This window comes from Acanthaster planci, linkage group LG13, assembly GCF_054643075.1.
Source record: "Acanthaster planci isolate LZ-2023a linkage group LG13, COTS_SCS, whole genome shotgun sequence".
Taxonomy (NCBI): domain Eukaryota; kingdom Metazoa; phylum Echinodermata; class Asteroidea; order Valvatida; family Acanthasteridae; genus Acanthaster; species Acanthaster planci.
Window position 1 is genome coordinate 454,398 of NC_141789.1, and position 14,935 is coordinate 469,332.

General features: G+C 42.2%; 2 protein-coding genes across 2 annotated transcripts; both read left to right on the top strand.

Annotated features, from left to right (window-relative positions):
- Positions 1 to 158: 158 nt before the first annotated feature.
- LOC110979836 (homeodomain-only protein-like) lies at positions 159 to 5,265 on the top strand. Its single transcript, XM_022235939.2, has 2 exons — positions 159 to 1,493; positions 4,095 to 5,265. The coding sequence occupies exons 1-2, from the start codon at positions 1,224 to 1,226 to the stop codon at positions 4,173 to 4,175; spliced, it is 351 nt and encodes a 116-aa protein (XP_022091631.1). The 5' UTR covers positions 159 to 1,223; the 3' UTR covers positions 4,176 to 5,265.
- Positions 5,266 to 5,467: 202 nt separating this feature from the next.
- LOC110979947 (uncharacterized) lies at positions 5,468 to 12,397 on the top strand. The gene is made up of 4 exons (XM_022236151.2): positions 5,468 to 5,553; positions 6,512 to 9,426; positions 9,646 to 9,811; positions 10,075 to 12,397. Exons 2-4 carry the CDS (start codon positions 6,529 to 6,531, stop codon positions 11,679 to 11,681), a joined length of 4,671 nt encoding a protein of 1,556 aa, XP_022091843.2. The 5' UTR covers positions 5,468 to 5,553; positions 6,512 to 6,528; the 3' UTR covers positions 11,682 to 12,397.
- Positions 12,398 to 14,935: the final 2,538 nt, after the last annotated feature.

A 14,935-nucleotide genomic window follows, 5' to 3' on the forward strand; every position in this document is an offset into this window, starting at 1 on the left:
GAAATGCGTTCTAGTATGACCTAATTTTGTGCGTTGCATGCGCGTTCCATTGTAAAGGACCTCCTCTCTCGCTGCATACCGTTTAATGGTTGATTTTTACGTGTATATTAAGTCGTCTCTATGTCACATGACGGTCCAGTTCACTCTCGCTTAATTTGTACACTGGCCGTATAAGGTTGCACTGCTATATTGATCTGTATAAAATATTAATAAACGACTGCCGGCCTAGCTTGTGCGACTCCTCTCCACTAGGAATGCGCACACAGTTTGGATGTACAGGCTAGATGCAGTGAAGCCGTGCTTACAATGCAGTAAATATTTATCATATATTGTTGGATTCGTTATATTTTGCAGACACGCGACTGAAGCGGTATATAGCCTACGCTGAAATCCACATCACCGCTCGCTTTGCTCTGAATTCGTTCCGCCCCAAAACTCCCTTTCATCCAGTCCAAGGAGCGTTTCGTTTCAATGAAAATTGAAAGTGCCGTTGGCTATTCGAATCTCCTCTTGCAGTTTCTTCCGTCAAAATGATAATTACGAAAGGGCCAGCAACAGTCATCGGTTGAGAATATGCAAAAGATCGCCCCACCGGATACGGTGTTATTACACGCTATCTATGTGTCATCCTTTAGGCCTATATAGCCGGCTCGTAGCTGTAAAAAGTGCAGTTGACCACTTCGACAGGGTCACCCTGAGCATCAATGCAGTTGCTGGCAACTACAAGCGCATGCGTGCTGGGCAGACAGAGGAGCGATCCGTTATTTGGGCGAAAATTTGATTAAAAACAATAACGTTTCATCGCTCAGTGCATACGTATGTTTGATTCCATGGAAATTGAACGGGTCCATGCTGACGATTTAACCTTGTGTTTGGCGAATCATAGCTGTAAATATCGTCAACGAGTTGCTTCAGTCAACAGAGCTTAGCGTATATGAACCTGGATTTATGCTATTTCCATTTGTTGGACTGCTCAGTTTGTTTTGATTGCTTCACTTTTCTGGCTACTATAGCTGCAGGGGTGTTTCAATGCTTCACTGATCCCCCAAAATTGCACTCAAAATATTACCCCCGAGTATCACTTTGAGTGGGGGCGACGGAGTTCATAATAGTACAATAATTGTGGGTCTTCGTTGAGGTGGATTTTCCTGCACTGCGTGTGATAATAAAAACATAATCCTGTAAAATCAGTGGGACAAGTACAGCCGAGACGACATAACATCATGAGCGGCCAGCAGTCATCGACTACCCTGTCTGGTGTTCCCGTCACCCCGCAGAAGCCCGGCCGGCATCAGCCCCCTACTTCCCCCCGAAACAACCCGGTGGCCATGGCTGATGCCAGACTTGCCTCGCCTGAAGATTCCGTAGTGAATAACGTCAGTCCGATACAAGCCAAGATACTGGAGGATAACTTCCAACAGAATAAGAATATGGATGAGATAACTTTGGAGATTGTTGCCGCAGAAGCTGGCTTGTCTCCCCAAGACACAGCGGTGAGTAGAACAGGATTTTTTGGCAGGGGAGGGGGCGGTATATATGCATAATGTAATAAATATCCAAAGATTGTTTGAGATTAGATGGGGGGTGTCGTTCAGAGAATAACTCTTGTGATCAAGTAGGGACGAACCAACTTTAGTCCAATCGATCTGTGAATAAGATGGGATTGAATCGGGTTGAAACATGGTCGGAAGGCAATTAACTATAGCTCTGACATCATTGTCTCACTGGTTTGTTCTATCTTAAAGATGGTGTTTTCCTGTACATTCTGCCCGTAAACACCTCATACTTGAAAACAAATTTTCTTTGTTCAGTGCACTGCCATAAATGGGGTTATTTGATACAGAATTTCCATCACATATAACTCCATTGTTTGAAGTAGTCAGCCTGAAATATGTTTTCAGCGGCACAGTTTCAATCTGCCATATCCGCAACCTCAGTTCCAGCTTACTTTGCATCCAAACTTCTGCGAGGTCAGTTATGAGTAACTTCCCCTATATTATCCGATCGCGTTTGTCATCCTTGTTATGCTGTTCTTTCTTAACCACACTCGGTAATATCGCAATCGATTCATCACTCTATTGATGACTTCTCGGTGGAGTTCCTGTTCACATCATCGGCATGTTTATATGTGATTTTTGCTTCATGATTGCGATATAGGATAGGGACGTCAAAGTAGCAAATACAGCCTTGGCCCAGTCCAAGTAACTGATTCATCTTGCTCTTTTGGGCCTGGGAATTAGACTTTAATCAGTCTTCCAACTCCACAACTACTCACCGTATTTATGTCATCAGCACAAGACTTGTAAAACACCATTAGGATAGAAACGAGTCTACTGTATGACTTAACTTGAGCGCGTCTTTGTCCTCAAGTTCTCAAAGTTCAACGAACCGAACCTTCATAACACGATATTTCAGTTTGGAGGTATCTTTTTCGTGCAATATGATCCCTCACCGTCCTCTAATGACATTCTGTGTAAACTAATTGGACATTTCTCACGGCAAGTTGGATGATACAGGGTTATTTCTAATCTCAGATTAAGTGTGAATAACCTCCCAATCGGCCACGCCCACGGATAGCTTGTTTTCATCATTCAAAATGCAATTCTGTAAATCTGAATCAAATTTAAACATGACACAATGTATTTAACATGTTATTTATTTATTAACCCTAACAGTGCCAAACCCTCCAGTTTCAACACGATTTTACATACACCCTAGGGGTTTAGGGTTAATGGACACTTCTTTATTGAATGCGATTTCCAGTCCTGAGTTTTTTACTCCACAAAACCAACAGCAAGCCAACAGTGTTTTAATCCCATCATTATACAATGTACGATTTTGTTTGAGTCCAGGTTTGTCGAGCTTGTAGAGTATTTCCTCTCGATTAGTATTATTCCTCCCTTACTTAACTGAATTAACTGTCTTTATCTGGTTCTTTATACACACTCCAACGCTTGCTCCTCTATTTACGGCTATACACCGACAGAAATTCACGCCATCTATCTTCGCTTCCCCATTATCACGCTTAATGTCGCATAAATTAATTCAGTTAATAGCAAACTGACCATACACGTTGATGAAATGATGTAGACTAGGTAGCGTTGATACAAATTATGCTAATTATAATGGTTCTTTCTCAGCTGGAAATAAGTTGTTTATTTCACATGCTACTAATTTTGTCAAGCCTTAAAACCATTTCGTGTTTATAAACATCTTTCTTTTTTCTTTGTTTCTTTTTTTTTAGAATATTGATAACGGGGCTTGTAGCCTTTTAATACGAGTCCATAGTAATCATTCTATGCTAATTATCGGCATGTAGATTATTTGTGCTCCAGTAATGCGGCGTTGTTTCACGCTCGTTTGTTTTGTCTTGTTCGCCATTTGTCCTATGTTAGATTGTATGTTTGTCTTTGTCCATAGGTTGGGGTATAACTTTAAACCTAAATGTTGTCATCTAATTTATCAAATGTATAATCCTATTTTATGTAATGTTACTCAATTTAATAGCCAGATATGTTCAGTACTTTGTAAAGAATGACAGCATTGAAATAAATGTTTTATCATACCCGCCTCCACATCGGCATGTTTGTCGGTATTGCTTCCCTTACCTTTCTAGGCCAAGGACCATTTTTTAATACTTAGACAAGTAATCCTTGGAACGTGTCATACAATGCATGGTCGTTGCTCTCGGACGTTTTTCTCTTCTCAACGTCATTAAATGATTCTGAAATTACAAGGCATGACCTTTGGACATTGTCTGTCTGCAATGTAGCTCTGTGTGGACTCCTTTACCTTTTCTTGTATTACCATGGAAACAGTACCATTCGACAGACTTTGGAAGAAGGCAATTTATAATTAAGTTTAAATGAATCTAGAATTGTGATAGCGAAGAGGATATTACTATATTAGGTGGGGAATCAATCATATTAGGATGACATGCCAAGGGCTTTAAAGGGGGGGGGTCCGAGTTTAAAACTCACGTCCACCTGGATAAGGATAACAAGATATTCATGTATGGATAAAAAAATTAGCATTGATAATGCACCCTCATACTAATTTGCATCGTTTTTCCCATCTTTATTATGATTTACCAGAGGTGGTTCCAGCACAGAAGGGCTTTATGGAGACAAAACGAAGGCCTGAATCCCAACAGTCGAACCCTAGAAGAATTATAAAGTAATGCTACACGGAATGCTATACACTCATCAGAGGATGTCTAGATTCCTGAAGAAATGAACAGTTGTTGACCGCAAGGAGAAGTGAGTCCCCCGTCTCCGTAGCCTTACGTCTTAGAGGACAACGGCACCTTTAGAGTGACTTTGGAATCGCTTTGAAAAAAAATAGGGTTTTCAAGTTCTTGTTTGGATTAGGCCGTACCCCTTGTCGATTTGACTGGAATGGATATCACTACCGTAGAAAAATATAGAAGACGAGCGATCAACTCTCAGGTTCAATCTATACAAGAGGCTATATTTATACATGTTTCATTTTTGGTATGGTACTTGATGGGTCAAGACATGACATGGCGTTTTCTGCCTGCAGATTCAATTTAAAAATTTACGAGACCCAGACAGGGGTGGACATGCCCCGCTTTGTTCCTTACACTTATTCCATCAAGACAGGCGAGGTATGACTGATACCTGGCCAAAACGTTTATCATTATATCAACTACTTACACTTTTGAGAAAACTCTCCCTAGTTTAATTTTATTCAAATTAATCAATCGAGGTACGATTTCTAAATGTCCGTCAAACTACAAAGTTGCGGAAACATTTTTAATTGTCATTAAAAAATCACCGGGAACAAATAGAATGTTAGGCCTATGCCTGTAATATTCCATCAATATTGCCATCAAACAGACACAACTGTAGTATAAAATTAATTATGATTTGATAATCGTAGTAGAGGCAATAACGACATTACGCTCGAAATGGAGGTTCACACTGCATAGATTTGTTGAGTGTTTCATTGATATCAATATTTATTTTTTGGGTTTTGTAACATACCTCACATTTCTTGGCTGTAACTATTACTGGGAATTAAAGGGAACACAATGTGGACACTTCTGAGTGGCGAGCCTCAACGTTAATGTGAAGAAAGGGGAAATGCTTCAGTTTGGACTGAGATCGATTTCATGTTAGATTATTTGTAATTTAATTTAATAAGCTGATTGCATGTTGATACTGATGGATTTGCATGGATTAAAAAGGAAACGTGTGAGTGAACTCAATTACATCAAAAGAACCAAGTGTAAGTGATTCTGAATTTGACTTCGCGTTTTTTATTACTTCGGGTAAAATGCAGTCAAAATAGGGAAAGACGATAAAATATGTTTTATTAACCTGAACAAAAACAATGCAACTCGCGGTTCTTCCCCGCGTAAGCATTGCGCACCACCTAACATCACTCCGTGCCCTCACTTTGATTGGCTAGTGCGTTTGATGCCTGTGCGCGCGTCGAAAAGAAACCTTGATGAAAACAGACGCGCCAGTGTTCACTTTGACTGAGCTTTGCTTAAGAAGAGAAAGTGTCATCCGTACAGCAGTCTCAATGGTAAGATTCTACTCGGTTTATTGTATTTGTTACGTATTTCCTATGAGTTTCAGAAATTATGATGATAACTGATCAATTAAATGAAATATATATATTAAAGATGCAATTAAAAAAATTGAATCTTCATTGGTAATTCAACAATACTGAAGACATGCTGATAAATAATGACCACTGAGGTGTTCATTACCACCATGAAGGTGCTCAAGGCGCTGTTATTATTATCCCTGCACATTGGGCTCACAACATCTGAACATTCCTGAAACCAACTCAGCTCCCTGGGGAGTATACGCCGATGCTGCCATTTCGGCGCAAATAAACACATAACGACATCTGCCCTCACAGGTGCCCACTTACTCCTGGGTGGAGAGAGCCACATAGGGATGAAGTGACTTGCCCAGGATTGCAACATGCTGCCACCAGCTGGATTCGAACCCCTGACCCTATGATCAGAAGCTACAACCCCTTAACCACGAGGCCACATACCTCCGATACACGGACTTGTGTCAGTCTGAATGTCACCATCGAAGTTCACTGTTATTTTATTATTTATTAGTTATTTTAAAGTTCTAACTTTTGAAAAGCCTGTTTGGGACACTGAGCTGTACACCAACGCTAGTTTCGACGAATCGCATGTGTACATTCATATTACAACTTGGCTACCCAATCTTTAAATGATGATTTTTAATTTCTTGATTTTTAAAGGACACGACTGTACACTTGATTTCTATGTGGTCGTGTTTATTGTTTTGCTGAACCCTGAGATAACTTTGTCCAGGAGACTTTATGACGTGATAAAAAGCCTAATTGGCATGTGTTTGCATCCGTACAAACGTCTGGTATGCATAGCTACGTGTATCCCAGTACTGGACAGCCACGCGAGTGAAATTCACAAAATCTCAATTGGTTCGATCTGTTTTGTTTATTCATAACCGTAGTGAGTAATAAATAATTTTTCCAGAATGAATTTTCCGCATCATGACGGACATCGTTCCATCACCAACCATCATCAACATCAGCATCGACAGTTACGACGACCGAATTTCCTCAACCGATTATCTGGGAGAAACCTCTCAAAGCCAAAGCTCCAAGCAGACGTATTCAAAGGGCGCCTCCATGGATGGAGGTGACGCAGCTAACTCCGGAGATTGCTCAGAGAAGGACAATACTGCTGCAAAGTTAAGACGCCCTCTACTTGCTACAATTGGGGATTGCTTCATTGAGTGTGAAGCTCGTAAACTCGAAACAATAGCTATTGCTGAAGTTGAACTTTCACCTGTCGAAATAGAAGAACCGCTTGACCAAAATGCAATGAATTCTGAATGTAATCGCCATGCAGAAACTGAGGAAGATGACCTGGGGTTGCTTGAGGAGGAAAAGGAAATTGAAAATTTGGTTGAGTTCGTTCTTCACAAAGTTAAGATGGAGTTAATCCAGGAAAAAAACAGAAACTCACCAGTCCTTGCCGACAAGAGTCCAAAAGTAGGTTCAATGCAAAATTCCAATGGATGTAAAAGAGATTCCTCTCCCGACAATGATGAGTATATTAGGCCTGTTACCATGGAGAAAGAGGAATACGCTGGAAGTTTTCCTCACGGCGAAAAGCGGGACGACAGAGTGAAGAACAAACCAAATGTTGAAGCAAAAGCGGGCTCGTTGAAGGAAAAGGCAGAACAACATCTTGACTCCATCATAAAGTTCATCATTGAGAAGCAATGCAGAGATTTAACATTCCAGTTTCATTCTGAACCCACCCAGGAAACAGGTGTCGGGGGAGACGTGTCGACGAGTCACATGAAGATGGCAGGTTTGGATTTTGGATTTCACAGTGTCATGAAAAGGCTGACAGAAAATAGGGTGGAGGATAGTTGGGGAGACAAGAATGATATCGGTGAAGGGATCGAGTTTCTTGATGTTACAAACGGTGCACAGCCACTGGATATGTCGCACCAGGAGGAAGAATCAAAAGGGGTTCATCAACCTTATATGGTTCCAGTTCAACATGATGAGGTAGAGGAATCACTTGACCGGGTCGAAGAAATACATGATGAGGTTAAGCAGGCACAAAAAGATGAGTTTCAAAACAGCCGTGGGGGAATCAGCGACACAAATGACGGCCAAGCATGTGACGTTGAGTTGTCACTCGAGGTGGAAAGTGCAAATTGGGTCCCAAACGAGATCAGTGCGGAGGTAAATCACTTCCTCCGGCATGGCAGTGGGGAAATGGGTGCACTAGAGGTGCCCCCTGAGGTACAAGGGGAGGCGATTAAAGATGAGGCGAAGGAGAAGAGAAAGATTGAGTATGATCAGAATTTAAAGGATGGCGAAGATGAAAATGAGAGTTGCAGTGAGGAAAATACCGATGACGATGATGACAACCTGGTGACTAGCGAGGAGGATGAATTGGATTCCATGGTTGGTTATGTTATTAATTCAGCCGGGTCATCACTGACGAATAACTTTGATGTCTTCACGTTCAAATCATTTCACATCAATGAGAACATTACTTCAAGAAAAGAAGGACCAGAAGAAGACAGTATTATCTTGGACGGTGATGCTGCCCCAGATGCAGAGGAAGTACTGTTGATCCATTCTGGTGATGAGAACTTGCGTGGAGAAACTTTAAACGTCTCGGATGTTTATGCTGGTGATGATGTAATCGAGGCCAGCGACATGTTTCGGCAGGGCACTTGCTTTGTTGCTGCTGATAGTAGTTCAGTCAAGCATGAAGACACCGAAGGTGTGAATGATAAAATTTGTGCATCATTTAAAAATGTAGACAATGTAACTCTTAGAGTTGAGGAGGCAAATGAAAGGAAGAAAACTGACGATGACAGCCTGCATGATAAGTGTTCTACCGAAAAACCTCAAGACGATAGCTTTAGCAGGTCCGTCGAGAACAGGAAACCTCTCGAGATTAAAGTGACTGATAATGCAGCTGACCTAATAGGGCTTGAGGGTACTCACGAATCGCTGGAACAAGGCAGTCCTACTTGGTCTAAGAAACAAGAAGATGCGATGTGCGTCAAGAAGAATCAAGAAAATGATGGAGGTCCATCGCTTACCCACACGGCCGAGGTTTTGGAAGCAAATCTGCAACTTCCCCCGATTGATACAGTTTGCAGGACCTCCAAAGTCCAATCGCAGGAGGTGACAGAGACTTTGCTTCAAAAACTTGAAAATGATTTGCCAAAATGTAATAAGGAAGAAAAAACGTCAAGCGTTACTGATATGACAAGCTCTGTGAATGGTCCGAAGGTTACACTGACTGTCAGTAACATTGCTTCAGATTCTGATGACGATGATGATTTGTATGACACTGAGAGAAAGCCTTCAGTTAACATAAACACTGCAGAGAATGACTGGGAGTGCTTAGCCATTCAACAAATCAGTAAGTCGCAGCCCCATGTGTGGTACCCGACGTACAACACGACGCATCACATTGTTGAAGACGCCTCAAAGACACAACATAACAACACTGGTAAACATCTTGATGCCGATACGTTAAAAATGAACATACCGTCAAAAGTTCCCTCAAACGAGAAGGTTACCTCAACGCACGATGTGTCAGAGAGCACTGTTACAGCTAAGTCACTTTCATCTCACAACCTAACAACTGGACAATCCATGCCATCAGTTTCCTCGCAAGCCCCCGCATCTCAACCCGACCTACCAGAGACAGAAAGCGGCATGGCGGTGATCAACGACCGACTCCGCAAGAAAATCGTACTCCTTGAGCGGCGTCTAAAGGAACTGGCCCTAGAGTTGACATTCCTTGGCGACAGGAATTGGAGACTGGAGGCATACATCGACTGTCTCATCAAAACACTGGAAGTTCTGGAAGTCACCGATGTGGTGGATCTTGATCAGAAAACGGTGAGTAGGCACCAGTGACTCCCTCCCATGGGGAGAAATCGGTGTATTGATGGTAACCAGGGTTGGAGTGGCACGGTTCTTCAGCCTTTATGGTCTCTACTCGAAATCTATTTGCTTTGCATCAATGCATTTTTGTTGATGTGTTCAGTTACTCAAAACACTTTTCCCTTTCAGTTTCAACTAATTATAGAGCTATTTTCCCTTGTGGTTTGTCTACAGTTGCCGCTCAGTCTTTTCAAAGTCAAAGTCAAAGCTGGCTACAAGTTGGGCTCCTATAACGGCATCCCGTCCCGTGCACTGCAGAGCTATAAAAAGGAGGGTCGGCAACCACCTTATGTCGACCTTAGCGGATGGGGAGATACGGATAAACCCACCCAGAGACCAGGTACATACACTGTATCAGTGTTGAGGCTTAATACATCCCATATATTCGTTACCTCGACAACAGGGTATACAACCAATATTTTTGTTATAACATTTTTACTAAACAGACCTTTTCTCGTGTTATTACTAGTTTTTCTGTAAGACGCCCCCCAAAAAATTGTCTTCTTTTGTGATAGAAGTGCCACACAGAGAGACATAGGACATTACATTTCTCGATCACAAAATATTTCCTCTCTCATTTTTCCCCTGTAACTTGTACTTCAGATCTTATTGATCCTACACCTTTGCCATCCTGTGATGATGATGTTGGTCTAAGTGTATCTCAGATGTACCACTATGAATCACAATTGGAGGAGATCTCCATTCAGAACCAGATCCTTGAGGGACAGCTCCAGGAAGCCAACGAGCTAGTTCAGTCCATGATGGGCGAGAGCAGCGCGGACGAAAGGCAAACAGGACCTCAGGACCTGCACCAAGCAAAGCAGCAAAAAGAGCAAGGGATACAGACACGTCCACACGATACAAGTACCCTGCCTCAGAATGTTGGAGTGCTTCAGCAACAGGTGCAGGATCTGCGTGACGAGTATCATCAAGGAGGTCAGGAGTACTGGCAGCAACCTCAACAAGAGCAGCAGCAGCAATTATTCTTGACAGGTGTCATGCCGCAGATCCAAACACAGCCCGAGTGTTATGCCATGCATGAGGGGGAACAGTACTCTCTTCCACAGCAGCAGTTACAACACTACCAGCTTCAGCACTGTCAGCCTGTAGTGCAACCCCAGCAGCAGCAACTGCAGCAACCGCAGCAGCAGGCATGGAACCCTCAAGCAGTTCAGGAGGAGACGGTGTTACCGAACTGCTGTGATTGGGAATCGAACGAGAAACTGTCTTTGCATGACCCGCTGGAATGGCCGACACTTACTGAGTCGCAGGCCCAAGTTACCGGCCGTTCCCAAACTGGAACCGGTACCGAAGCGGGACCACGTCCACTGCAGCTCCAAACTCAGCCATTTGCGACCACTGGCCCTGCTTCTCACGTCTCAGAATCATCTCCAACCGTTTTGTCTAATCCTGTGAAGGACAAATCGACCCTTCACTCATCATTGGAACAACCGGCTAGTAGCGGCTCGATTCCAAATCACGAGAATCGATGCAAGGCGTCGTGTTACCATGACAACAACCCTAAAGAAGCATCCAGCAGCGGTACCGTTTCAAGCCAAAGTTTTTACAGGGGGCGTCGATTTGAAAGTGACAGTAGAGGACAGCCGCGATACAACCACCGTTCACTTGAGCAGAGCTTGAGTGGTATCGATACTTTGCCCAGAGGCCACCGGCTGGAAGAATCGATGAGATTCGAGCATTGGGATCCACACGTCGATCATCTCTCCTCATTAATTCCTGGCGAGTTCCCTGTAGATCTTCATGGCGAAGCCTGGCGAAAGGAAAGATCGCCCTGCCATGATGTCCGAAATGCACCGTCCCGCCACCCACTACCCTTCCAGCGGAATCTAGACCGCAATCGCCGCTTCTTCCACTGTGACTCTGTCCTGGACTCATACTGTCCGGATTTTTCAAACTTCCAGCACGCTCCAACCTTCAAAGAAGACCTCGGTGAGACTATATCAGCCTCCAACTCACAGTTCATGCTTAGTAATGGATACGCATTCGACAAGTTCCCGAGCCCTCCAAGCACACGCGGATTCTCTTCTCTAGGTAGTTCAACGAGTACTGGTGCCCTACCGTATCCCAGACAACATAAACGACAATCGACTCCAACGAGACGAGGCAAGCCATGGACCAGGGCGGGAAGCTGCACTTCTCCACTGAGATCACGCCATAACCCGGAGGTGACGCTGAGCGATTCAAAATGAAATAACAGTTTGGAATATTTTCAACAACAAGGGAGATCTGTTTTGGGGACTGCTAAGGCGAATTGTCGCTAATAGAGCTTAGGATTTGGAATGAGAGACATGTACGTTGTATAATATCAGGCTGTTTGACTGATTTGACAAGGAGGGCGACTCTGTCAGCTTGATACCCTCTTTTGTCAGATAAAAAGACTTGCAGGATATAACCTAAAAACAGAACTGAATTGTTTTTCTTACAACCGGTTACCTACAAGTTCGGAATAATCTACATGTGGTTTGGAACAAGAAGCTTTGTATAACTGGAAGAAAACAATTTCAAAATAACAGTAAACAGAAAGTTATAAATCACAATTTGTTCAAAGAATCGATGTCTGGATACTCAACAAAACTTGCAGCGTATGAAAACTTGTAACACATAAATGGCATGCGAAGCTAGTTTCTTAACAACAAAGTCTTCATTTACTGCTTCTTATAACAATGTGGAATTTTTTTAAACAGGTTTTTCAGCTTTATTTATTTATCTAATAACATTTATTTCACACTCTAAATAATTTCACACGAAATAAGGAAAACCTACTTTAAGATAACGAAGGAGATCTAATGCTAAGAGAAAAAGCTTTCATTAATGTTCTTAGGAATCGGTGGTGGATGATCGTTTTATTTTTCTGTCTCAGAGAAATGGAAGAATAAACGTCTTAAATTATCTTTGAGTCGGCCTATGTTTAGGTGAAGAAGATTGGGCATGTTTAATTAACTGTTGTGTTATTACGATGCACAGTACAATTCCATCCCCATAAAAATGCCACCCAAAGACACAAGTTAAAGGCGACGACTTTCGGCCGCGCGGCCCAGTGTATATACAGCGCCATCTATCGACTTTCGAATACATATGTCGTATGTGTGTCGTCGGTCATCTCAAGATTTTGTACTTACCCGGTTTCTTTATAAATAATGTATTTCTGGATTTTCGAAATGGTGGCGGGAAGGTCGAATTGTGTGAGGAATTCGAGGTGATACCCCTTTGACAGTTGAATTTCGTGCTATTGGCACCACATTTTGAACAAAAATGACTTTTCAAGACTTATAACTTGTATAACAAAACTTCATCGGAGGCAGCTAGTGGTGCACTGAACTAATTCAAGCACCGTTGAAAACAGTGTAAAATCAACAAAGTTTAGAGCCCCACTGCGGGCAACCGAAGTCCCTGAGGCTTCTCAAACAAAAAACAATGTGTTGATTGGTCCTTCGGATTTCATTTGATTTTCAAATTTCAGTAGGTTAATCGATTTTTTTTAATTATCCGCCAAGAACAAACTCACCCCCAAAAGTGAACGTTCCCAAGTCTTCTCAGCAGCATTTTTCAAATGACCTCTTTGGACTTTCGCAAGCTCTTCTGACAATTTTTCAATATAGTTTTGTCTGTTTTGCCCCCACATGGTAGCCCTTGAATCTATAGAGGTCCCCGTCTGTGGAACACCATTGTCCTCCTTAATCTCACTCTTTATCTCGCCTTTACTCCTGTATCTATTCATGTTACTACGGCTCACTTTCACGGTCTTCAACTCTTTACGTCTGTTTTGGATGTTCAGTCTTGTTTTCACTGTTTGTCGCGTTTTTCTTGTCTGTTTTCAGTGTTTCGTCCCTAGTCTAATTGTGTGTATAGGCTGTTCTCTACAAACCCTCGCTTATGAACAGCCTCATACTTTCTATCTTATAAAGTCTTCTCTACCTTCTCTTATATTGTATTCATGGCTCGTATTTATTTTACGTGTATTCTTTGATTCGTGTGTTAATGAAAGCAGGGGAATAAATGTTATTTAATTTGAATAGAGATGATGATCCTGGGCCATACTTACACAACCCTACAATTTCTTGGCCCACACAGACTCCTCTTTTTAAAGGAGTACTTTTCAAGCGCCTCTGCCTGGCGAAGAATTTTCGTTGCATCCCTTGTACGCTACTATACGTCACGAGTTTGGCCCCATGGTATTATGTTTCTCGCAGGGGCGTAGTATTTTGTTTTAAATACTACCACTGGTCTCTGTTTTACACAACTTAGCATTCAGTGGAGAAGAGTGAATAATAAAGGCTACAAAATGTGAAAGAAAATGAACAAAATAACCAACTAATGCTGAAAACAACTTGATCCACACGGGTCACGGCCACTGCGAGAGTTTCGTCTTGGAGAATGGAGCACTCCCTTTCCCATTAAATTCAATGAAATTAATTGGCAATACTCCAAACAAATGAAAAAATTGGAAGAATCTCCAGAGCAAAAACAAGCTCCCTGGACGTAGGTACATTATTTCATATCATTATTATAAATATTAATTTACAAGGAAACAACTCATTTATGCTTCGCTCTTTGCAGGAACGCGTGTTTATTAATTCAGAGTTGGGCATGCATACTCATCTAGTATATCCTATGAGATCATTCTTGGTCCCTGGGAGTTAATTAAATAATTTGACCTTTCTGAGATATCGCCGAGCAATGCTGCTATACTCGGATGCACAAGCTGTGCACTGGCGAGGTAATTCATGTACATGTACATGTACGTACGTGCATAACGTGCACTTCAGGGTGCAGACCACTAATTCAAGTGAGAATTTCTGACCAGCTCATTAGCATTAAAAGTGCCCCCTTCCACAGTATCTTTTGAAAAAAGAGATTGTTTGGCCCCCAAAATGGTGAGATTGTGTAAATCGTCGCCAGGATCAACTCCCTGGGTCTTTGAGCTTTCATATGAGGGCAGAAGGGCTGAAAACTACGGTTGAAAAATGGTCCTAAGTGCCCGAGAAAGTTGAGGGTTGCCACTTGAAAAATGGCTGCAATCAGACTTCGGAAAAATCACTTTTTGGGGGGTGATTTTGTTTTGTGGGAATAATTAAAAATGTAATTGGTTAACCCACAAAAAATTGAAAAGAAATTGAAAGATAAGTGACCAGACAAGAATTTCATTTGTGTTTCAGAAATCTCAGGGATGTTGGCGTGCATGCTATTGGGCCCTGAACGGTGCTGATTTTACACTGTTTTCAATGGGGCTTGAATTAGTGGACTGGACCCTTCATGGGAAAAAAAGTAAACACAATTTGTATTGCTCCTAAACCTTACTATTATTTTGTTACGTAAACTGGACACGGTACCAGACTAGACCACAGGCTTCCCCGGTGGTATATTATTAAATTTGCATACGCAGACGTCATCAGAAGTAGCCAATGAGACGGCGACTATTAGCCATGTGATCATTGTAATTTCA